The sequence below is a fragment of the Peromyscus eremicus genome, chromosome 4, assembly GCF_949786415.1.
Source record: "Peromyscus eremicus chromosome 4, PerEre_H2_v1, whole genome shotgun sequence".
In the NCBI taxonomy this organism is placed as follows: domain Eukaryota; kingdom Metazoa; phylum Chordata; class Mammalia; order Rodentia; family Cricetidae; genus Peromyscus; species Peromyscus eremicus.
In genome coordinates this window covers 39016756-39041845 of record NC_081419.1, presented here as the reverse complement: position 1 = coordinate 39041845, position 25090 = coordinate 39016756, and the positions used below count along the sequence as shown (strand labels likewise).

The 25090-nt window shown below is 42.8% G+C and overlaps 1 protein-coding gene across 1 annotated transcript in view; it reads left to right on the top strand.

Annotated features, from left to right (window-relative positions):
* Nucleotides 1-25090, top strand: part of Pla2r1 (phospholipase A2 receptor 1) — a 122641-nt gene that overhangs the window by 79353 nt on the left and 18198 nt on the right. The window contains exons 12-20 of the mRNA XM_059260527.1: nucleotides 4395-4597; nucleotides 7265-7410; nucleotides 10370-10454; nucleotides 14748-14880; nucleotides 15435-15470; nucleotides 15958-16115; nucleotides 19386-19450; nucleotides 20175-20278; nucleotides 22686-22822. Of these exons, the coding sequence (XP_059116510.1) occupies nucleotides 4395-4597; nucleotides 7265-7410; nucleotides 10370-10454; nucleotides 14748-14880; nucleotides 15435-15470; nucleotides 15958-16115; nucleotides 19386-19450; nucleotides 20175-20278; nucleotides 22686-22822 (1067 nt within the window). The remainder of the gene's footprint in view (nucleotides 1-4394; nucleotides 4598-7264; nucleotides 7411-10369; nucleotides 10455-14747; nucleotides 14881-15434; nucleotides 15471-15957; nucleotides 16116-19385; nucleotides 19451-20174; nucleotides 20279-22685; nucleotides 22823-25090) is intronic.

The window sequence follows — 25090 nt, the reverse complement described above, 5'->3', positions numbered from 1 at the left end:
AGGAGAGAACCATGCTGGGGGCTGGGGCCAGGGGCAGCTCAGTGCAAGAGGAGGCTTGTTCTCATTAACCTTTCTAAAACACTGAACAAAAGCAACTTAGGAGGAAAGAGTTTATTCAGCTTGCATATCCCAATCACCACAGTCCATCATCAAGGAACTGGAGACAGGAACCTAGAGGCAGGAACTGAAGCAGAGACAGGGCGGAACACTGCTTACCGGCTTGTTCCCTTTGGCTTTCTCAGCTTCCTTTCTTTTACAGCTTAGCCTACCTGCTCAATGATGGCACCACCCACAGTGGGCTGGGCCTTCCTCTACTAATTAGCAATCAAGAAAATGCCCCACAGATATGACCGTGGGCCAATCTGATGGAGGCAAGTCCCCCACTGAGGCTCCTTCCTCGCAGTTCATGTCAAGTTGACAAGAACTAGACAATAGCACAGGGGCCATAACCTCTAGAGAACGCTTTCCTCTGGCATCTGTGTATTGAATACACCCCCAGGCCTCAGTACCAGCTCACAGTTAGACTCTGATAAGTCTGGTTTCCAGGCCAGGATCAAGCCCTCACTAATGCTGTGGCCTATGGTGATCATTGGCATCTTTGAACCTCAGTTTTTCCATCTGAAGATGCTACCACAATCTCTGCCTCCGAGAGTGTTTGGAGATAAAGAGCAGAAAGTAGCCAACACAATGCTGAGCAGATTGGGTTCATCCACAAAGCTTACCTTCCCTGCCCTGGGAGCTTTACCCTGTGGAAGAAGAAACCAGGGACAGGGAGGTTGAGGCAGGCAGAGACTCAAGAAGCAAGAGAGTTGTGGAAGGGAATTGGAAGTGACTGGACAGACCATGTCAAACAACTGTCTAGCGACGCCAAAGCCCAGCATAATCCTGCCCTGCCCTGACACGACAAATTGGCTTGAGTAGTTGGCTTTATATTTAAGGATTTGACCAGAGAGGTCACAGATGATAGCTTCCACAGCTTTAATCACTTCCTGTGATTAGCTGTGACACATGGAAAAGTCTAGATTCGTGAGTTAGAAATTCTTAATTACAGAAAGTTTTTCTGCTGATGTTTAAGGGAGATGGTGAAGGAGAGTAAGGAGAAAGGTGGGTCAAGAGAGTGTATTGACATGTGAGATTTGAAGTTCACCAATGAGGAGAAGGATGACAGCTTCCCTTCTCCAACAGGAAGGGAGTTATCCAATGGAAGAGCAGTTTCTTTGGGAGAAACCTGCCTTTGCCCTTCTAGACTTCCTTTATTATTTGACTTGGCAAGCTTTCCCATGAACTGACTTACAAATTCCCCTCATACCTCCCTTAGCCCAGCCTCCCTTTATTACACCATTTTACTGCTTCTCTGGGAGCAAGACTCTAAAATTTGGGTCAAAGGAGACATTAAGTTAACCACTTTAGAATACCAATAGCACTCCTGCAGCGCTCTTCATCCTCATCGTGGGCCACAAACATCTCCTTCCCCACTAATGAAGATGACTTGACTATCCACAGCATCTAAAAACCACAGCTAGTTAATCACTGTCTAATGTGGGGAGTGAGACAAAATGCAAGGGCAACAGAAAAAAGTATTGCTGCAAACTTGCTGATGCAACCCTTTTAAAAATTCTGGAACACACAGCAGAACTTGTGTCACACACACACACACACACACACACACACACACACACACACACACACACAATTCCCAGTTTTGTAATGAAAATGCCCATAAGAAGAATAGGATGGTTTTAGTTTTCTGTTTCAGAGTCCTTTTTAGGAATTATTTCATTTGATCTCCATGAAGACCCATGAGAAGGAGAGGAATTATCTACTTTCACTAAAACTTATTGTGGTTAATTAATCAACTCCAATGTTAAGTTATTAAATATTTGTGCTGAGACTAGAATCCCAGCCTCAAGGCTCCAAATTAGAGGTTCTGTCTTGAAGACTTCCCACCTGTGCTCTGTGGGGAAGGAAAGTCCCACCAGGGTGCCTTAAAGGGATAGTTGAGGAATCAGCAACATGCATGTTTCCCATCAATTAGAACAGCCCCGTGCTGTGGGATGGTCTTTCTGTATGCTGTGAATATGTATTGCTATCATTGGTTCATAAATAAGCTGCTTTGACCTATGATAAGACAGCTTAGAGGCAGGTGGGAAATCCAAGCAGAGAGACAGAGAGAAGAAAGGCGTGGTCGGAGGAGAAAGGCGTGGTCGGAGGAGGCTGAGATCCGCGGGGGAAACAAGATGTAATACAACACAGGTTAAGCCAGGAGACATGTGGTGATACATAGATTAATAGAAATGGATTAATTTAAGATGTAAGAGCTAGCTAGTGAGAAGCCTGAGCCATAGGCCAAACAGTTTGTAATGAATATATAAGCCTCTGAATATTTTATAAGCGGCCGCAGGACTGCAGGTGGGAGAGATTTATCCGGACTGTGGGCCCCAGGCAGGACTACAGTGTAGTGTTATGTCTGGGCCTTCCGTGGGGTCTCCACAGCTCAGTCTCACTTCAGAAAACACACACTTATCCTCTATTGCTCATGATCCAGGTAGGTCGTGGGCCTCGTCCCAAAGTTATATGCACTGGACCTACAAACCTTTGTTCATGGACCGAGGCAGTCATGTGAGCTCTGTTGCTTACCTCTCCCCTCCCCCATCCCAGCTCCATCGTTAGTACTAAGTCCTTGTCTGGGCCACCGTAGGCATCTGCTGGCCTTTGTATGAACCGACACTCTTTTTTGTTCAATGTAAGCCACGCTCAGTGTATTTTCTACTTTACACCTACTTGTTTTCATCTTTATGCATAGGCTTGTTTGTACACAGAAGCATAATTCTAGCTATACACTAACATAAGCATGCCCATTTCTTCTAAGGAAAATTAAACCAGATAGATAACTCATATCAAATGACTACATAGCTTTAAAATGCTTTTAGGTCCAAACTTGTCACATATCTCCAGGTCCACCCTCCAGGGTCACTTGATTTTCATAGGCCCGCCTTGAAAACCCTTTCCAGCCTTTAAAATTCAGCTCAAATGCTCCCATGAACTCTGCTGACAGATCTCTTTGGACGGGCTCTGTAGCTAGCTCCTTCTGAAGTCTGCCCCAGAACATACCTTTCCCTATATCTCGGTATGTTATAGATGCATAATTTTGTGTAGTTATTGAATGTCAGTTTAGTTCACTGAATGATCAGTCCAGACTCAAAGGGAAAAGAACCAACGGCATTCTCATTCAATTTTTAAAACAAAATTGTTTTCAGCTAATCAGCTAATATTCACTGAAATATGAAATGCTTTTTTTTTTTTTTTTTTTTTTTTTTTTTTTGGCTTTTCGAGACAGGGTCTCTGTGTAGCCCTGGCTGTCCTGGAACTCTCTCTGTAGATCAGGTTGGCTTCAAACTCACAGAGATCCACCTGCCTCTGCCTCCCAAGTGCTGGGATTAAAGTTGTACACTACCACCACCTGGCTGAAATGCATATTTTCAATGGTCTTAAAAAATTGTATAAATTTTGCACAAACGTAGGAAACTTGATTCCGTCTATACATTGTTTCTATGGGCCAGGTGTGGTGGTCCACACCTGTAATCTTGCTTTCTTGAGATAGAGAGAGGGAGATTGCAAATATAACGACTGGACTAATTAACAGGACCTCATCTCCAAAATCTTCATTGGAAATATGAACACTTATTTCTATGGAAAAGTATATTTCATATTCAACACACACAGAAGAGCATGTGAATGCTCATAACTGAGGAGGTTTCACCTCTAACATTTCACACAGTATCTACTGTGAAATTGGTGAGCTTTGTACATCATTTAGAAACCATCTCCCTCATTTCCCTGATATCAGCTCTGGTCCTGCCTCCAACCCTCTGAGATTTATCCCATTTCAAGAGTTTATCTCCTTTTCTTCATTCTCCATGGTTTGTAGCTTAGAGTTTGGGTCTTTGTTATGTTTCTTTTCTGTCTTGAATCCATTATTCATGTGACCGGTTTGCCACGGTGCACCTCGCTCTCCGGGGATGAGCACCGCGCACCTCGCATTGTGATGTTGGCAGTGTGGTTTCAAAGCATGTCACCGAGCAGCGGGGCATTCTTCAGCTCCCCCTCAGGACAGCCCCTCATTTTCCATCACCCACCATCTGAGCTCAAAGCAGACAATGTCCAAATTTCAGGCTTCACAGCTTCTTTTCTCTCCTGATTCTGTTTTCCGTTCTTCTCTCCAGAGATGAAGAGAAAGGAGATAATTGTGCCAATAAAGCATCCTTTTTCATCTCCATTGTTCTTCTCGGGTGCTTCATTATGACGTGTCAATTATTCAACACTCTAGAGAGCTGCCTTTGGAGCATGAAATGTTACAGTCATATTATATGAAAACGCTTCTTTTCTGCTCTCAGGCCACGGTGGAGGCTGTGTTGTTATGCGAGGAGGAAGTGCACCGGGTCGCTGGGAAGTGAAGGACTGCAGCAACTTTAAGGCAATGTCCCTGTGCAAGATGCCAGTCAAAACCTGGGAGACAACAGAGTTTGAAGGAAGGTGGCCCTTTCACGCTTGCTATTTGGATTGGGAATCAAAGTCTGGTCTGGCTAATTGCTTCAAGGTGATGTCAAGGCTATCTGCATATTCATTTGGTCCATGTAGCCCTCTTTCCTCTATTCTAAGACTTCCTTCCTACAGTGCCTGGCATACAGCATATGTACAGTCACTATCTCTCCTTATGTTTACATTCCAAATAATTCTAAATACTAAAAAAGAGATGGCAGCTATCCCCAGTGTCACTGAAGGCAGAAATACCGTGCATCAGTATTAAACCCAAGGAAAAGGGCCCTATGCACTGGCTATCAGCCCTGGGAAAGGACTCTAAATGCCTGGCCAGTTCCTAGAACTGGTGGGAGGTTTTGTAAGATCTCACTTGCCAGAGTCCAAGTCCAGTATGCAGAATGCTCCCACAAGTCAGGCAAAACAACTTTAGAGTTCACAGACAGGCTGCAAGAAACAGGAGAGTCCTAGGATCCTAGAGAGCCTGTCCTTCAAGGCTTGGGAAAGCAACTCAGGGTGGCAGAGGGACTCTCTTCCGACTGAAGCCCAGAGATTAGGGAAACACTCTCTCTGGGCTTTATGCCTCACAAGCCACTTAGGTCCACTGTAATGAAACACCACAGGACGCCCTGCCCTGGGAGAGACAAGGACAGTTCCTCCTTTCCTCAGGGTGTTGCATTCTCCATACATTCTGTACTAGAACTGCAATCAAGAAAGAGCAAAGCAAGGCCAGCCATGGTCATGTATGAAATTGTCTTCCTATAATAAGTACAAAGGCACCAGTCAATGCTGTTTATATTGCCAAGCATACACCAAATAAAGAAAGCCAACACTCAGTGGGTATTAGAAACGTGCCATTCTATATCGTTTGTAAGCCCATGCATCAAGGAATTATTATGAAATAATTCTTATACTAAGGACAGTCTTTGCTAGACACCTGAAGCTCAAACAAGGTAATACAGAAAGTGTGTGTGTGTGTGTGTGTGTGTGTGTGTGTGTGTGTGTGTGTAAATTCTTAGAACAAGAAGGGTTTGGGATTAAGCTGTTGAAATATTTACATATATGTAATGAGATATCTTGGGGTTTATACTTAAGTCTAAATACAAAATTCATTTGTTTCAAATACATTACATACACATAGGCTAAAGGTCATTTTATGCTGTGTTTGGAACATGAATTGATCTACTTACTTACAACAGTGAGAATATTACTCATAGAAGTTTCAGATTTTAGAGTAGTCCATAATTTCAGTTTCCAGATTAAGAATGCTCAACCTATATATAAGATGTACATATGATATACATGTGAAATCCTTGAAGAAATGTCTGTTTGCAGATAGGCTTTAGATCCTAGATTTAAACCAATTCTTACAATTTTATTAGAAATATCCACTTTTTAAAAATTACTCTTACATTTGGTAGTTTTCTCTTGGTTTGTTCTTCAAATTCAGATTTTCCAAATCCTTGGAAAAAGTTCTTCCCCATCAACTGGGCACACGCAGGATGAAGACAGACAGTATTCCCCAGACACTGTGGTACAGACGTGCCAGGAAACACAAGTGAATTCACTCCATTTAAATGTACACAGAAATGCCTACATAAAATTCATAAACAAAAGGCCCAGACATGACCTCATGGAGCAATAAGTTAAACTTCAGAAATGAGTAAACTGAGGCCGGTGTGATGAAGTGATTCACCCAAGATCACAATTATTTATTGACAGACTTGGAATAAATCCCTGGTCTTGGGACTCCCATTACAGTGTTGTTTTACTATCCATCATCCTGATGTGTCAACAAATGCACAGTGTGCTTGATGTGCGTGGTGGTGGGATTTATGAATTTAGAGTGATTCGGGGAGAGGTTCCCCAAGGAAGCAAGTTTTGACATATAATTTAAAAGATGGAGAGGCTGTGCTGTGGTCCACAGGACTTGGAAAGGCATTCATTCTGGTCTCAGCAAATCAGAGCCTGGTGAAAGCTGGCCGTAGAGTGTACCTGCAGCATCAGAGGGTAAAGCTTAGTGGCCTTAGTTACAAACATCAAGGATGCAGAGGCCCAGGATTGGGAACACTGGTCTTCAGCTGCCTCCTGCCTGATCTTAAGACAAAAGTAGATGCTCCATCCAAGTAACTGCTTCCTGTTACTACAATAGCCAAGGAATAGCAGAGAGTTTAGATACACACCATGGAGCTGCAAACTCAGCAAAGACCCAGAGACCTTAGAAATATACCTGCTGTAAGCCTTCAGCCTTGTGGATCCAACAACTTACTTGTCATTCCATGAATTCTGACTTGTCCATAGGCAGGCTGCCATAATGGAAATGGATGGATTCTGGAGGCAAGGAGTCCTGGGTCTAAGGCAGGATTATAGGTGTGTGACCTGGTGTTCTTAATGTCTCTTGACCTGATTTTCCTCATATATTGACAGACATTTATTAAGAGAAAACTCTACATCTGTCGAAAGAGGGTTAGTGAAAAAGAAGCCAAGGAGGGTAAAGGCGCCAACAGTTTTATAAGGACCGGGCATGTTCTAGTTTGATAAGTCTTACCTCTTCAGATCAGAACTTCAGTGAAGAAGAATGAAGGGACGCAAGTCTGGCTCAGTAGAAAGAGTGTGTGCTCAGCATGCAAAGTCTCTCACTTCTTGTCCTCCACCGCCCCAAAAAAGAAGAAAGAAAACAATACTAAGCAGAACTCAGCAGCCTTGCTCCAACTGTGTTTTTCCACAGGTGTTTCACAGTGAAAAGGTCCTGATGAAAAGATCATGGAGAGAAGCTGAAGCCTTCTGTGAGGAGTTCGGAGCTCACCTTGCAAGCTTTGCCCACATAGAGGAAGAAAATTTTGTGAATGAGCTTCTGCATTCAAAATTTAACTGGTAAATAAGTATTAATTCTGAGGAAATTATAGTCAAAAATTGTCTGCTAGCAGTGACTTCTTAGGGATGAATATCCCAAGGGGTTGTTTACACCTTAAATATTTGTTTCACGTCTAAAAATAGCTAGTCACTGCTTGTGAAAGAAAACTATATTCTCATATAGTTTTGTGTTCATATTGCACCGAGTTCACATTGCATATTGGATATTCAAACTCTTTCTGGGTGCCTTCAGTCAGATTTTGAGAGCTTTGCTGTCAGCAGTATCGAGGTTGATGGATTTCAAAGAGTCTGAAGATTCTCAAGGTCTTGGGGTAAATGGGACCATTTGGGCAGAGCTTCAGCTCCTTGCCTGCAACCTCCCCAGAAAACACAGTCCCATTTCCCTGACAAGGATTTTCTATGATGAGAGTCCAGTTAAAATTTTGTTGGGGAGGGAAATTCCAACAGTTTAAAACAAAATCCAGTCCAGATCTCTAATTGTATGTTTGAAGAAATCTATGTTCACTTATCGGTGTGCATCAATTGTTAGAATGCCATGCTCACGACGTTATAAACGCTTGATGTTGGTTGGTTGGTTGGTTGGTAAGTTGGTTTATTGGTTTGTTTGTGGGAATTTTTCTTCTAGTGGCCAAACCCAGGGCCTTGCATACTCCACCACTGAGCTAAATTCCCAACCCTATCAACTAAATTTAAATTGGAAGGAACCTAAAGGCTTCATAAAACACTCTCATAAGTGAATATGTAACAATCATCAAATTATTCAGCTTTAGCATTTATAAAAATGACCTTCCAAGTGAGATCAAATATGAGTCTTAGAGTAATTCCTTAGGAAAGGATTTAGTAGAGGGGTATTGTCATTGTTCTTTGAGAGGGGGTAGGGGATACAGCATCAGAGGGATCAAATAAAACTGAAAAACAATGTACACTATTAGAAATATGGTAGATAATTAGTATTGTGAAGACTTGTAGCAGAAAACCCTTTCTCTGTAAAATGTTTTTTCCCCTCTTGAATAAACTTGACAGTCCATGGAATTGTTAGTCCCTCCAGGAACCACTGATAGAACCCTTGGTTCCAGACAGAGCCTAGATCCTGGGCCTCTTGAGATATAGAGTCCTCTATGGCACCTCAGACTTGGTCAGGCTGGTGTCAAAGAAGCCTCCCCATTGGCTGGATTGCCTGCCAGCTGCGGAGGACAGCTTCCACTGTCCTATGTTCTGCTGCACTTTGATATGTTAACCCCCTGCAAGGCATGCCCCCACATCAGGTCATAAACGATTTTCCTTTAAGATCAAATGTACTGACGTTTGTTCACATAAGTGTCCACGCTTGAGGTTCCTAGTAGAATTTTGTGCATCTTTCAAATTATTGATCTTTAGCATCTAAGCACTGAAGTTGTATAATGTATGCTTTGTTTTTGCCCACACTGCTAAGGGAATTCAGCTGTGTCAAATGTGTGTTGTTTAAAAATCACACAATTGAGGAAATTAGTGGAGAGGACATAAATATCAATTTGTCTTCCATGAGCCAGTAGAGCAGGAAAAACAAAGAATGCTGAAATCAGTGAGGAAATAAATGGAATGTTCCCTGTGTAGGAAGAGTGAAGTTGGTTTCTAGCCTGTGCACTGGGGATGCCTGACCTTCTAGAGGACACCCTCACCTTCTTAGAAGTATGGCATCACCAGTGGCCACCCAGACACCAGTGACCTCAGATGCTCTGGCCTGCGCTCGACTTTGGTCTCTGTCTTTCACATGTGAGAAGCGACCCTGCAGAAGGATCATGCTTCTCTGTGCTAAGCAGGGGAAAGCATCTGTCACGACTTCTGAGTCTCTTAAATCTTTAATTCTTCAAAATTATTCTCAGAAAATTATCCTAGTGAGATGGCTCATCGTACAATTAGGCTTTATTGCTTGATTTATTGAGTACTCTGCAATTTGACATATTTGTTCTCTCCCTAATAGAAGGGACGGTGATTCTCTGTGAAGCTTCTTGCCAAGTCTAAACCAGTGGTGACTGCTCAAGTTAATCTACCCTGGCTCAGGCTGATTGGCCACAGAGTTATTTATGTTGGAAACTGGGGGGTAAAAAAATCCCTAAACCTTCTGTGTACCCTTTGTTACATGGGGATGATAGTGATCAACTTTGAGAAAATACACAAACAGTTGATAAAGGAGCAACAAATCAAAGCACAGTAAAATAGCACATAAGAAGAGTGAAGCAGTAAATCATACAGCAGTTAAAGTCATCCAGAGATGCTCTGCTCTAGGATTTCCTAGCAGCTCCTTTCAGTGTGCTCATGACCTGATTGAAAGGCATTTTCATTCTTATGAAAAACTCCTGTCCTCAGTATAGGCTGATTCTTCTCCCTGTCTTAGTTAGGGTTTCTATTGCACTGAAGAGACACCATGACCACCACAACTCTTATAAAGGAAATCATTTAATTGGAGCTGGCTTACAGTTCAGAGGTTAGTCCATTGTCATCATGGTGGGAAGCATGATGACATGCAGGCAGACGTGGTTCTGGAGAATTAGCTGAGAGTTCTACATCTGCATCAGCAAGCAGCAGGAAGAGAGTGAGACACTGGGCCTGGCTTGAGCTTCCAAAACCTCAAAGTCCACCCCCAGTGACATAGTTCCTCCATCAAAGCCACACCTCCTAGCAGTGACATTCCCTACGGGCCTGTGGGGCCATTTTCATTCAAACCAACATACTCTTCATTGTGCATGAGCCCAGAGCAAGCCACACAGGAGTATGTGAGTCTCAATGTCTCCTCTCATTTCAGAGCACAGGGTTTTGCATATAAAACGATGTTTGATCCATTGATGTCAACTTGCCGCATCCTGCCAATTAGCATCAGCTCTTTCCTGTTCACATAAATGTTTTACCATACCTTAGAAACTTTCATCTCATGCTGGGAATGAGATTGGAAAAACAAAGCTTTTGTTTCTTCTCCTTCTAGGACACAAGAAAGGCAATTCTGGATCGGATTTAATAAAAGGAACCCCCTGAATGCTGGTTCTTGGGAGTGGTCTGATGGGACACCTGTAAGTCTGTTCAAACTGAATACAGGAAATGAAGTCAAGCCAGGTGGTCCAGGACCCCCACTGAGTCAAACAACCAAGAGAGCCTGGAAGAAGCTGTAGTACCTCGGCAAACTTACATTAGGTCTTAGCCATGACAGCAATTGTACCAAGGTCCTGGGAAAACCAGGGCGACCATACTGTTCTGAGACACCTATATTTCATTCCTAAGAAGAAATCCAAATCTCCAAAGATACTCCCCTAAACCGTCTCCCATTCAGAGAAATAGCTGCTCTTTACAATAATACTCGGATTCTAACCCACCCCCGTTTCCTACACAATGCCTGTGTGAGTATGGGGCCTTTGTCCATGTCACAGTGAAAAACTACTGAGGAGCTTATGAGATAGCTTGGTGAGGAAGCATGCTTGCTTTACAACCATGAGGATCAAATCTCCAGTACCCACATAAAAAGGGAGACACAATTGCACCTAACTTAAGTGTTGGGGAAGAGAGAGGGTGGATCTCTAGAACTTGCTGGCCAGCCAGCCTGGTCAGAATGGTAATTTTCTGGCTCAGCATGAAGACCCTGTGTCAAAGTGATAAGATGTAGAGAGATCAGCACAGAGGAAGACAGAGGACATCCTTCTCTTGTCTCTGCCTGCCTGCCCCTGCTCCCCTCCATATATACAGAAAGAAGAGAGACAGAATTTTTATGAATGGTTTTATTCTCTCTCTGAAAACGGGCAAACGTTGTCACCCTTCTTAGTCAGACAAGGTGGTTCCAGAAGTGGAGAAAGCATTGCTTTCATTCCACCCCATACTTGCAGACCTCTGTGAAGGTTTGCAAGGACCCGGCTGTTGCATTGTTTTTTCAGGGGCATTGAGGATTTCTCAGATTTTCATCAAGGTGACCAGGAAGATTACATGAAACCATTTCAGCTCTGAAAGGGGGTGGTTAGGACCAGCCTTCAGGGAACATTCGAGGCAGCCGCTGTTTCCCAACCTTCCTAACATTCTGTGGACGAGGTGCATTGTACATGATCGCATTCTGTCCTTCCAGTCGCTCGCCCCAGTGGACAACAGAACAGTTAATCCACCTGAGGTATTACAGAGGGCAGCCAGGATCTGCACACAGTAATCTGACTCTGAAGCGACAGTGCCGTGACATTGCCCAGTTTGTCAAATACTAGCAGCCAAGGTGGATAAAGACCAATGAAGGAAAAAAAAAAAAGCCTATTCAAAGGCTGGGGTTCAAATTTGTAGCTGAGACGGGATTTACAAGAAAAGAACAAAACAAAACAACAAAACCCTTTGCTTCTCCAGGGCACAATAATAACAAAGAAATACTAGTTGAAAAAATGATACTAACCCCATTTTCCACTCCAACATTGCTTCTTTGGAAAAGAGTGTCAAGAACAGAGAGTGGAAAGAGACCATAGAGAGAGGGTTTGGGTCCCTCAGCTGTGCCCATCTGTTTTGCTAACGAAGAAACCAAGGCCCAGAAATGGAAGGGATGCTGAGGCCATTTCACACTTGGGAAACAAAGTGTGGCGCATAGAAGCTGAGCTACTTGGTTTTAGTCGCTCGAACTAATTCATAACAGGAGAGGGACCATTTGCTTAAGAATAAAGGAGACTAAGTGAAGGGGTATGCTGAGGTTCTCAGCAAAGCCCACCAGACAAAATGAATTATAACTCAAGCCATTCTCCAAACACGAGGATAGATATGTTAGATGAACTGATACATAGCTTTGTGCATTTTTAAATAGTTCAAAATGGCTTCAAAACATCCTCTTATTTTCCACATTTGAACCCTAATTTCACGTGTGGTTCTTCTACTCTTCTGTCAGGTTGAAAAGGTTTGCACCTCGTTTAAAAACATCTGTTACAGGAATTACATATAATATGTGGTCACTCAAAACAATGTTGGTTTTCTGATTCATGAAAGCTGTCTCTGGAGCCAGACATGGTGTCTCATACCTTTAATCTCAGCACTCAGGAGGCAGAGGCAAGTGAATCTCTCTGAGTTCGAGGCCAGTCTGGTCTCCATAGGGAGTTCCAGGTCAGCCAGGGCTACATACTGAGACCCTGTCTCAAAAGAATAAAACTAGCTCTCTTCTAGCCAAGCAAGATGCCCAAAGGAAAGGAGGTCAAGGGGAAGAAGGTGGTCCCAACCCCCACTGTCGTGAAGAAACAGGAGGCCAAAAAAGTGGTGAATCCTTTGTTTGAGAAAAGGCCTGAGAACTTCGGCATTGAGAAGGACATCCAGCCCAAAAGAGCTCTCACACAGCTTCTTACACTTGCTCACAAGTAAAGGCCAGAGACAAAGCAGGAGAAGAAGCAAAGACTGGTGGCCCATGCTGAGAAGAAAGCTGCGGGCAAAGGGGATGTCCCAACTAGGAGACCACCTGTTCTTCCAGCAGGGTCAATATGGTCACTGTCTTGGTGGAGAACAAGAAGGCTCAGCTGGTGGTGATTGCCCACGACATAGACCCCACTGAGCTGGTGGTCTTTCCTGCCTGCCCTGTATCACAAGATAGACATCCTCTAGTGCACCACCAAGGGAAAGACCACAGGAAGACATGCACCACTGTTGCCTTCACACAGGTTAACTCGGAAGACAAGGGTGCTCTGGGTAAGCTGGTGGACACTGTTAGAACCAATTACAATGACAGATAATATGAGATCCGCCACCACTGGAGAGGCAACCTCCTGGGTCCTAAATCGGTGGCTCGCATTGTCAACGCGGAAAAAGACAAAGGTCAAAGAACTCACCAGTAAACTGGGTTAAATGAACACTGCTAAGTTTTCTGTACATAAATATAAATTTCAAAATATAAAAAAGCAAAACAAACAAAAAGCCTAGCTCGATCTTAAACTTTAGTCCTTAAAAACTAAATGCTTAGCATTTAATATAAATGCTTAGCAAATGAATTGGCTTCAAAGATGATACCAAAATCTGGAACAGCCCTGAACCTCTAAGCTTACCCAAGATCCCAGAAAACAGTTGTCTTAGTCAATGTTCTATTGCTGTGAAGAGACACCATGACCACGCGGCAACTCCTATAAAGGAAAACATTTAACTGAGGTTGACTTAAAGTTCAGAGGTCTAGTCCATTATCATCATGGCAGAAAGCAGGGTGACACATCCACAGATATGGTGCTGGAGAAGGAGCTGAGAGTTCTACATCTGGATGGGCAGGCAGCCGGAAGAGGGAGAGAGACACTGGGCCTGGCTTGGACTTCTGAAACCTCAAAGTCCACCCCCAGGGACACACTTCCTCCAACAAGGCCACACCTACTCCAACAAGGCCACACCTACTCCAACAAGGCCACACCTACTCCAACAAGGCCACACCCACTCCAACAAGGCCACACATACTCCAACAAGGCCACACATACTCCAACAAGGCCACACCTCCCAATGGATGCCATTCCCTATGAGCCTACGGGCTTATTTTCATTTTTACCACCACAGAAATGCAAGTTCAGAAAGAAGCATGCATCTGATTTCTTCTGAAGAAAACAATAGAAAAATGTGTGTGTGTGTGTGTGTGTGTGTGTGTGTGTGTGTGTGTGTGCATATTTGCACATGTGTGTGGAAGCCAGTGGCCAATGTCAAGGGTCTTCCTCAACCACTCTCTACCTTTTTTGAGACAGGACCCCCAACTAAATTTGGAACTTACCAATTGGGCTACACTGGCTGGCCAGTAAGACCAGGGTTCTTCCCTTTGCTCCCACAGTGTTGGTATAGCAGGCTTATGCTGCTATGTTGGATTTAAAATAAAAAAAATTAATGTGGGTGCTGCAGGCTTTGGTCCTTATGCTTACAAAGCAAACACTTTATCAGCTGCCTCATATCCCCAGCCCCTCATGCCTTATGGTAAAAAGAAAGAAAGAAAGAAAAAAAAGCTAAGTACCCATTAGCTTAGTCTTCACAAATGTGGACGAGTCTAACCCTGGAATGACATGCAGTCATTTCTAAAGATCCCTCTGGAGTCCCTAGAGCAGTGGTTCTCAACCTTCCTAATGCTGGGACCCTTGAATACAGTTCCTCACGTCATGATGACCCCTAACCATAAAAATTATTTTGTTGCTACTTCATAACTGTAATTTTGCTACTGTTATGAGTCATAGTGTAAATATCTGTGTTCTCTGATGGTCTTAGGTGACCCCTGTGAAAGGGTCGTTGGACCCTGCAAAGGGGTCGTAACCCACAAGTTGAGAACCATCGCCCTAGCATGGGTGCCTCCTTTGATCTTCTGAAAGTCTTTTGGGGGATCATCATTAAGGAATAACAAACTTCATCTGTCGCAGGTTGTCTCTTCATTTTTAGACAGTACTTATTTTGGAGAAGATGCAAGAAATTGTGCTGTGTATAAAGCAAACAAAACATTGCTGCCCGCAAACTGTGCTTCCAAACACGAGTGGATATGCAAAATCCCAAGAGGTATAAGATCTTCACTGTATGTTTGAGTTTTAATGTGATACAGCACGCTCTCTCAAATGAAGAGTCACAGAGATTCAAAATCTCAGCACTCGAACCCTGAGCCCCACGGCCAACAGCCCGCCTGACGAGTCTAGCTACACTAGTTTAGTAAGCGTGGATAGCAGGCAGAGGAGAGAAGACAGAACAGTTCCCTGTGCCAAGCTGTCCATTAGGAAGGAAGGTCTCCAGCTGACCTATGGAGTAAGTACAGATGAAAGAAATATCAGTCTGACGTTACAAGCACGGGATTACCTGTGCTGTGAATGCGGGAAAGTGCCCAGCAAGTGTGTGACACGCAGTGGCCCCCAGCAAGTGTCTACGTCTTTTCTTTAGACTCTCTGGAGATTCCCCTTCATGTTGGAACTCTCCACAGAGTCTAACCAGTCCAGAGCATCTGTCTTTAAAAAATTACTTTTTCAAGGTGAAGTAGGGACAGTGTGGTTAGAGTGAGGTAGTTCAGAAACTGTGCACCTGCGCAGAAGACTCAGTCAAGATGCTTTGCTTTCACTCTACAGATGTGAGACCCAATTTTCCAGACTGGTACCAGTACGGTAAGAGCCAACCTGGCAATTCTCAAACTTCTAAACACACACCGCAGAGGGGATAGTATTGCTGTACTATCTTATCCTTCCCATACTGCTTGCTTTCTTATATATCAACCTAGGGCTAATTCATTCAAATTAATAGATCATGAAGGCATAATCCAAATAATAATTGTACTCATTAAGTCGGGTTGAAATTAACATCACAACTCCATTTTCATGGCATATTATTTTAAAATGTGTATCTATCCCTGACCTTTGAAAACTAGTGAAGGAGTCTTACGAGAGATAAACTAAGAAAATAAGCACATTATGTGTGTGTGCACAGGCCCATGTGTACAGTGTATCCACATGTATTTATACCCTTTTTTAAAATGCCTAGTGACCAAATTACAAACTACTATTGGAGTCAGTCATAGCCTGCGTTCCTTCAAGTCTGCCATATATCCCTCACTAGTCTTGACGCAGTCAACATTATCATCTGGTTTCCTTGCAGATGCACCCTGGCTCTTCTATCAGGATGCCGAGTACCTCTTCCACACCCACGCTGCAGAGTGGGACGCCTTTGAGTTTGTCTGTGGCTGGCTGCGGAGTGATTTCCTCACAATTTATTCTGCTCAGGAGCAAGAATTCATCCACAGCAAAATCAGAGTGGTACCTGAACACAAATCACTACACGAAATTCATGGTTTACACCTTCTTCTGTCCTATGGGGAGGAGATATTTTCAAAATTTGACTTCACATATTCATTTACATTTCCGTGAAAGTCATGGATCTTTCGAGGACTGTTTTCCTTCCTGCTCTATAGATTAATACAAAACAGTGGAGACGTGGGTTTGTCATGTGGCTGTGTCCTTTGGCTTCACTTGGTTCGGTAATAGCAACCGTGTTAAGTTAGTTGAGTTCTATTTAGTGAGATTCATCTGTCACTCTCTGCACTCCACTTCACTAGGACGCTAACGCCCCTCAAGAGGGCTCCCCACCCCTGATCTAATCACTCACCGGAGGCTCCTACTTCCTAATATACCATCTTGTGAGTTAGGAGTTCAATATAAAAGACTAGGGAGGGTGGAGACATATACATATTCAGTCTGGCAGGATCTAGCTGTAGATTTCCAAGCAATATTCATTTCTACCCACGATTGGCACTTTTCGTTATCAGTAGTATGGTGGTGTTTATGGTGAGCATTAACATTTCACAAGTAAGAAGTCTCGTGCCTAGGAATACCCTTGCAGAGTGGGTCAGTGCAGGAGAATTTACTGATTCCAAGGAGAGGAGTCGAACTTGTCAAGTTCATATCACTCGTTTTTGAGGCATACCCATCTTACAAATGTCAAAACGGTTGGAATAAGTAATTACTTTTAAATAACAGATTTTTATATCCCTTTCCTATGAAGAATAGTACCTTGGACTGTGAAAGGCAAAAATAACACTTGGAGTGTAGGAAAACTCAATATAAGATAGAAAGCTAGGTACAGTTTTTAAAGTCTGAAAAAATGATTTTTCTTTTCAAGGATTCTTGTGTTTCCTTGCCCTCGTTGATAACAGACCATAGAGTGTTATCATGGCAAGCTTTGAATGTTTCTCTTTGGACCAATCTTCTCTTTCTGATCATTGATGGAAACATTAAAAGCTACCAGTACTGAAGAGTCATCTGACATGAATGGCTTACCCATCAGTCACTTGGCCACTACTTTTATCTGTGGTCTGCAGTATTTGCATTTTAAAACAATAACCCACTATCACTTTTAAGTTGTGTTTATAAACACTTCTAAGGCTGTATATCAAATTCATGATTTCCCAAAATCTGGCATTTTAAGCCCTTACAATAAATCAAAGCCCTTGATCACTTTGGTAAAAACATAAACGATGACAGATTGCCTTTGCTTTAGAAAGCTAGTGGATGAGATGTTGGCTTGTGTTTCTATCTCATTGGAAAGTGATTGTCCATGTAATGTTAACTGGAAGGGCTACTTGGGTATACCAACATGTAACTGATTGATGAAATGCATGGCCGTATTACATTGCTGCTCTCAAACACCTGTTATTAGGTTTCTATTGTTGTGGCCATATACCTAGCTAACATTTAAAACACTCACTTTCCACACCAGGGTGTTTGGCCTGGGCATCTTTCAGCTTGTCCCATGGAGTTCTCTACCACATACATCACAAGTATAATGTGCTGTGTAGAAGTTTACCACACCTTAATTCAGGTGGTAGTAACTGTGCCACTTAAGATGTGAATGTCAGCCGGGCGGTGGTGGCGCACGCCTTTAATCCCAGCACTCGGGAGGCAGAGCCAGGCGGATCTCTGTGAGTTCGAGGCCAGCCTGGACTACCAAGTGAGTTCCAGGAAAGGCGCAAAGCTACACAGAGAAACCCTGTCTCGAAAAACCAAAAAAAAAAAAAAAAAAAAGATGTGAATGTCATAATCTCTCTTTAAAGGTCTTAAATTGGAACATGGAACAGGCCATGATTTTGATTGCTGTTACCCATGAGCCCTCTCTCCCTCTCCCTCTCCCTCTCCCTCTCCCTCTCCCTCTCCCTTTCCCTCTCCCTCTCCCTCTCCCTCTCCCTCTCCCTCTCCCTGTTTTCTAGACAGGGATTCTCTGTGTAATAGTCCTGGCTGTCCTGGAGCTCACTCTGTAGACCAGGCTGTCCTTGAACTCACAGAGATCCGCCTGCCTCTACCTCCCGAGTGCTGGGCTTAAAGGTGTGTGCCATCAGCCTCCAGCAACCCATGAGACTTCTCTAGGTGGGATGAGGCTGTGGCCCTCTCACTGCACCCACAGTCAACCTCAACAGAGCCATCCCAAAGTCTGAAAATGGGAATCTGAGTTTAGCGTGTGGGTACATGTCCATGAAACAGCTCCTCGGGGATCTCAAATTATAGTAGTTTCCCTTGCAATATTCCCAAATTGCTGATCTGGCAGACAGCCATGCTGTTTAAGGAATAAAAGTACACTTGTTTCAAAATTAGAATGTTAGCAAGCTATCACATTCTGTTGCACAATGACCTGAAATTCATATGGAAATAAATAATATATCTTAAAATTTATCCCCAAGCCTTCTCAAAATGAAACAAGAGTACAAATTTAAATACATAATGCCTGAAAATGAACAGGTTTTTTGGCACGTAAAAGTTCATTTGAATTTCAATACACACACAGAGGGAGCAAGTGCACCGTAAAGCACATGACATGAGGTGGTTCAGTGAAGTCCTTTCTGTCCCCTTCCTCTTTTATGACTATGGAGCAGGGCTTCAATCTCCTGGGCCATAAGTCCAGCATTACATCTGGCTGTGCAGTGTGTACATGTGTGTGCATCTGATACTTCACTGTGCTCAGGCTGGGTGATTAATATTGGCTTTAGATTAATAAAATGGATAAAGGGTAATTTTCTAGCTGTCAGACATTGGAATTCTGCAGTATTCTTTTGTCCTATGCCATGTCTCTCTCTTTGAATGCTGACACTGTTTAAAGCGTAACAGACTAATACATATACTCTAAATCTTTATTCTGTTAATGTCTTTGTACCTTGTTTGTCAAATAGATGTGACATCTGCAGTGAACTTCCCTAAATCACCGAGGGAAGACGCCACTAATTACAGTCAGAAAAAGAATCCATCTTTTCTTTTATGTCTTATGTCTTCTTACAGAGTTAGAAATTTGGCTTTTCATGTCGAATGAAACAGAAAATATTTTCAATGGTTCATTCCAGCTCTCTTTCATAATGAACAGGGAGTGTTTTAGAATAATGCAATGTCAAGTTGTCTCTAGACACTAGCTCTTAGTTGCTCCTCCGGATGTAACCAGGTATAATCGTAGTAAATAAAAAGCTAATAGCATCTCCATTGATCTTAATAGTGAACAATGTAAGCAAGAACAATAAGTGCTGACATTCTCTTTCTTCCCTTTAATAGCTATCAAAGTATGGCGTAAATTGGTGGATTGGAATTGAAGAAGGAAGAGCCAGTGATCCAATTCAGTATGAACCGAGATTCATCTGTATTTAACATTATTTGACAAGTTATATGTGCAGAATGATTGGACTGGATCTTAGTGACCAGTTTGCTGAATAGCCTTCAGCTGTTACCTTTAACTTACAAATGTTCATTCTTCTAACCAAAGGCATGGGTGTTTCTAAGTCAATATCAATGGAACCATCACCAGTCTGCGCCACAATCATGCCTATTACCTGGGAGAGCTTCTGCCTCCCCTATTGTGTGTGTGTGTGTGTGTGTGTGTGTGTGTGTGTGTGTGTGTGTGTGTGATAAAAACACAGCATAAACTTTACTTTTAGAAAATGTTGGTGTATACAATGCAGCATTAACTGTAGGTAAGATACTGCATGTACTTAACCAAATTGAATGAACTATTACACTTTCAGTGTATACCCCAGAACTGCAAAGATAAACTCAGATACTGAACATGCAAAATGAGACCTAATTTCTTTTTTTAATTTTCCTGGGACTGGAGAGATAGCTCAATGGTTAAGAGCACTTGCTTCTCTTCCAGCATTTGGTTTCCAGCACCCATCCTGGGCAGCTCACAAACCACCTGTAACTCCAGCTCAAGGGCACTTGACGCCTCCTTCTGGTCTCCATGGGCATCTACATGAATGTGGCATAAGTCTACACAAACATAGTGATATGACATGACACATATGTGAAAAAATTTAATCTTTTTAATTTTTCAAAATTGTCCCGCAGTTGGCGTAATGGGTCACCTGTGATATTCCAGAACTGGGACAGAGGAAGAGAAAAAAGAGTGGATAGCCAGAGCCGGCGATGTGTCTTCATTTCTTCCGTAACAGGTTACTTTACTTACCCATGTCTGAGTTCATACTGCACGCCCCTCTAGAGGCTGCCAGGCTCCTTTGTGTGCTTGTTTTTGTCTTCTGTTGATCGTGTGCAAACTCATCAGCCATCGGGTTTCTGGATGGCCACTCATCCTGTGAAATTCATGCAGTCACACTCCTTTAAAAAACTTACAAGTGGGTAAGTCCTCACGAGCCAGCAGAACCAAAGTAAGCCCCCTGAGACTGTGACAGACACGCCCTTCTGTGGCTGGAGACATGGCTCAGAGGCTAAGAGCACTGGCCACTCTTCCAGAAGACCCGGTTTGTATTCCCAGCACCCGTATGGTGGCTCACAACCATCTGTACCTCCAGTTCCAGGGGATCAAATGTCCTCTTCTGACCTCCTCTGGGACCAGGCACACGTGTGGTGACTGTCAAGCAAAATGCTTGTGCACATACAATAATGAAATTAAGAAATCTTTCTTTAGAGACAAACATGCACTTCTCTATCAAATATAAACAAAATAGATGTTTCTTGTCCCTACCTAAAACAGTTAAGAGTTGTTCACTAATTTTACAAGGAAATACGCTAACACTCCAGGATGAAGCGGGGCTGGAACTTAAAATGTACAGGAAGCGGCTGCATCAAAGATGTGAGTGAGAGGAAAAGTAAAATGTACTAACTGTAGAAAATACAAGTAAATTATCAAAACCGTGAAGGTGGAATCATTAAAATGACTCAGTACAGTGAAAAAAAAAATACCCTGTAAATTTGGCTCTCCGTGAAACCTCAGCGTGGAGGCATTTTTCATACATCTCTACTTTCCTATTTGGAAACTGTTTGACACTTTAACCTCTGTGCAATTTACTTCTGTTTTCCTTCGTATAGTTAAAACCTATGTTCAGGACTGGACAGATGGTCCCAGTTAAGAGCACTGGCTACTCTTCCCGAGGACCCAGGTTCAATTCCCAGCACCACATGGCAGCTTACAACTGTCTGTAACTCCAGTTCCAGGGGATCTGGCATCCTCACACAGATGTACACATAGACAAGATACCAGTGCACATAAAAATAAATAAATCTTTTTTAAAACTTACATTCAGTTCACTGGTTTATTATTATCAATATTATTGTTCATTGATATTTTATTATTTCTGGAACTAATGACTGCTCATCTTAAATGAACACCTATTTGCAAGTTGGATCCAATGGCATCTCAAGGCTAGAGAGTGGCTTCTCTATGTTCTGAGAACAGTGCTGCCTAGCTGAGTGTCTGCTGATACCAGCCATCCTTTCAAAAAATAAAATTAAAAATTAAAAAAAGCCATGCTCATAACTAACATGGTCAGGAGAGAAATAAGGAGGCAAGTGATCCTCTGTGGGCAGGCCTCTGCAGAGTTAGGGGAACGCTGTGGTGAATCCGCTTGCTTTACCAGCAGGTGTCACAACAGCCTGTGGAAAGGACTGTTTTGCAAGAACAGCGAGGAGCCACACTGATAACCACAGCCCAGCCCCACCTTTGAAGCTCACGTTCTTACTCCAGTTCTGATACAAGAAGCTGGACCTGCCTTGCCTTGTTATGAGCTTCTTTGTCTGGCATTTTTGACTCAGAACTAACAGGCATCCTGTCACCCTTCCTCTGGAACTGCAGCCCTTCTAAACTAAAAGACAGTTTTGCAGGAGGCTGGGAAGTTGGGGAGCTATCTTACAGAAAACATGTTCATATGGGAGTCTGTCTCATTTAAGGATCAAGACTGAGAAATCCTCCTTTTGGAGAAGTTCCCGACTTAATTATCCTACATTATTGTGTAAGATGAGCATCTTGAGTAAGAAGAGAAGTGTTTTGGTGTTTGCAGGTTGGGGATGTTTACAGGGGCTTTACCAGTGAGCTGTCTCCAAGCTAGACATCCAAAACTAGAAATACCTCGAGACTTCCCGAACACCGTGTCAGCACTCAAATGTTTTAGGATTTAGATATTTACATTAGGTATATTCAACCTGCATTTTCTAAAGAAGGATTATAAAGTCTAGAAATGTTTTAAAATCTTTAGAAATGATGATCTACTTTCTGAGAATCGTTTTCCCTGTATGCCGAAGCTGGACTTAAAAACCAGGTCTTATTTTGCTTCCCAAGTCAAATAGTCATAGGACTTTAAATTAATCTTGTTTCAGAAAATTATAGCATTTGTTTATTTTTTTAAAAGAGTTTTTTGACATCCTTACATTCTAATTGCTTAGGTGGCAGCTTGCCCAGAGAGGTTGTCACCAGAGATCTCTGTAATTCGTAGTTTAGTTCAGTTTCCAGACTTCAAAAAAATAAAATAGTGAAAACCATAGCAGCCATGAACATCGGCCCATAAAGACTGTAGAGGGGCTGTCCTACTTCCGACGGCTTTTCTGATCTGTCTCCCCCTCCCACAGGGCTCTGGGGGACTGAGAACTGTTCTGTTCCTATGCCCAGCATTTGTAAGAGAGTGAAAATATGGGTCATCGAGAAGGAGAAGCCACCCATCCAGCACGGGACGTGCCCCAGAGGCTGGCTGTATTTTAACTACAAGGCAAGTTTCTGCTCGTAGTCTCCTTCTTTCTCTTTTGTAGAACTTCAGTTGAAAAGTAATTAAAAGTGAAGGTAGTTTTGAGAGGCTGTTTGTTTGTTTGTTTAAAGCACCAGTTAGCCACAGGACCTGAGATGTCACTGTCACAATTTACGATGACTTCAGAGGCTTTCTGTTCAGGGACAAACTTTCGGGAACAGGTTTTGGGCAAGGCAGCTGTGCTTCCACCCCTCATTTGTAGAGGTCATTTTACTAGAGCTGTCCCTGTGCTGTATGAGTCATTAGATATGATGTGTGTGTGTGTGTGTGTGTGTGTGTGTGTGTGTGTGTCTGTAGCGCACGTATGTGTTTACACCTGTGTGTGTCTGTGTGCCCTTTCATCTAGGCCCGGCCCACAAATAAGCTGCAATCTCTCGAGGGCCCGGATTCCATCCCTCTTCATATTCCCTGCCCTGAAGCAGCAGGACTCCCCCCACCTGTAAACTGATGAACTAATAATGTCATTTGGTCAATGTCATCTTGAGCCTCATAAAGCCGACGCTTTGGTGCAGAATTCAGTTTAGAGTAAGAGCTTGCCAGCAGGGACCCTGTCAGCCAGGTTTACGATCTCTGCTGCGGCCTTCCGCTGAGGCTGAGACTTTACCTCCACTCCTTACGTTTTGTAATAAAATAACTTTACAGGCCTTGGGTGGAAGTGATTCAAGTGAACCCCAAACGGTAGTTGTTTAACTCTTAGGGAATTAAGAAATGAAACGGAGTCATAATTTCATACACTAACATGAAATTGCTCTTTAATTGTGGATAGCAGATTTCAATCTAAGTGTTCGGTGGTCACATGGGCAGGCGCGCTCTTCTTCACCATCTTGTGATCACTGTTAACTCAGGCAACGAAGTTCCCTGAATTCTGTACACACACACACACACACACACACACACACAGCTAGTTTAATTATGGTGAAATACACCATAGCATTTTCTATCTTAGTCATTTTCAGTGCGTGGTTTGCGAGTGTTTAGCATCGGTATGTCGTACGGTGCATCTCCAGGTCCTTTTCCTTCTTGCAGAACCCAAACTCTGCATTCATTAAATAGTAATAACTCCCTGTTCTTCTTCCCCCCTCACATCCTGGCTCCTGAGTAAATGGCTCTACCATGATATCTTCTGTCTCTCTGAACATGAATCCTGTACACAGAGACATGCGGTATTTATCCTTTTATGATTGGCTCACTTCACTTAGGATGATGTCAGAATGCTCTTGTTTAGCTATTTGAGAAGCTGACAAATGTGTTTTCCCAGCAAGTAAACAATTTACAATTGCATATGTAATAAAAGGTTTCATTCATGTACTTTGCGGGGGGCATGTTTAATTAAATCCTTTGTCCATGTTTTAATTAAGTCATTTGGTTTTGTTATTGTTGAATTATAGGAATTCTTTCTAGTATTTGGTGTAATGAATTCCCATCAGGTTTTTTAGCCCTAATAATTATAATGATTTCTCCCTTATAATTATAATGCCCTTTGATGCATGAAGTCTATAATTTTGATGAAGCCCAGTGTATCTACTTTTTCTTCTGGTTCTTGTGCTTTTGGAATCACACCTAAGAACACAACCTCCAATCACATCTCACAGATACTTTCCCCTGCATCTTCTCCTATATAATTTGGTCTCAGATTTGGATTCTGATGGACTTTTACTTCTTCATATGACCATTATACTAACTTAAGGCTAGTTAGACAAGTGCTTCCTAGAGTTGCTTGTTACAGATACAAACAAATGCCTATCTTGTCAAAATTTCATTTTAAAACAGAATCAAAAAGCAAGTGTTTGCAACTTGAACATATGTGGGGTAAGGAGTAGATAGACAGAGAAACAGAGACTAGGGTCCTTTGTGAGGGCACACCTTGATTTCTTAAGGACTTCTCCTCAGGCTTCTCCTCTTACGTGTCCACAGCACCTCCCAATGTAACCACTGTAGAGAAAGCCTTTACGTGAGGGTCCTTCTGAGGACTATGTAACTCTAATAAAGTTCCATTTGTAAATGAGGTGGGTTAGGAAACCATAAGGGCTGTAGAGTTGGCTCAGCAGTGAAGAGCTTGTACGGCTGCTGCAGAGGACAGAAGTTCTGCTCCCAGCACCCACATTGGGAGTTCACAGCTACGTTTAGCTCTAGCTCCAGGGGATCTGACACTCTCTTTTGGACTCCTCTGGCATGGGTACTAACCTACATATATAAAAATAAATAAATCTTTTAAAAGAGAAAGAGTCACCG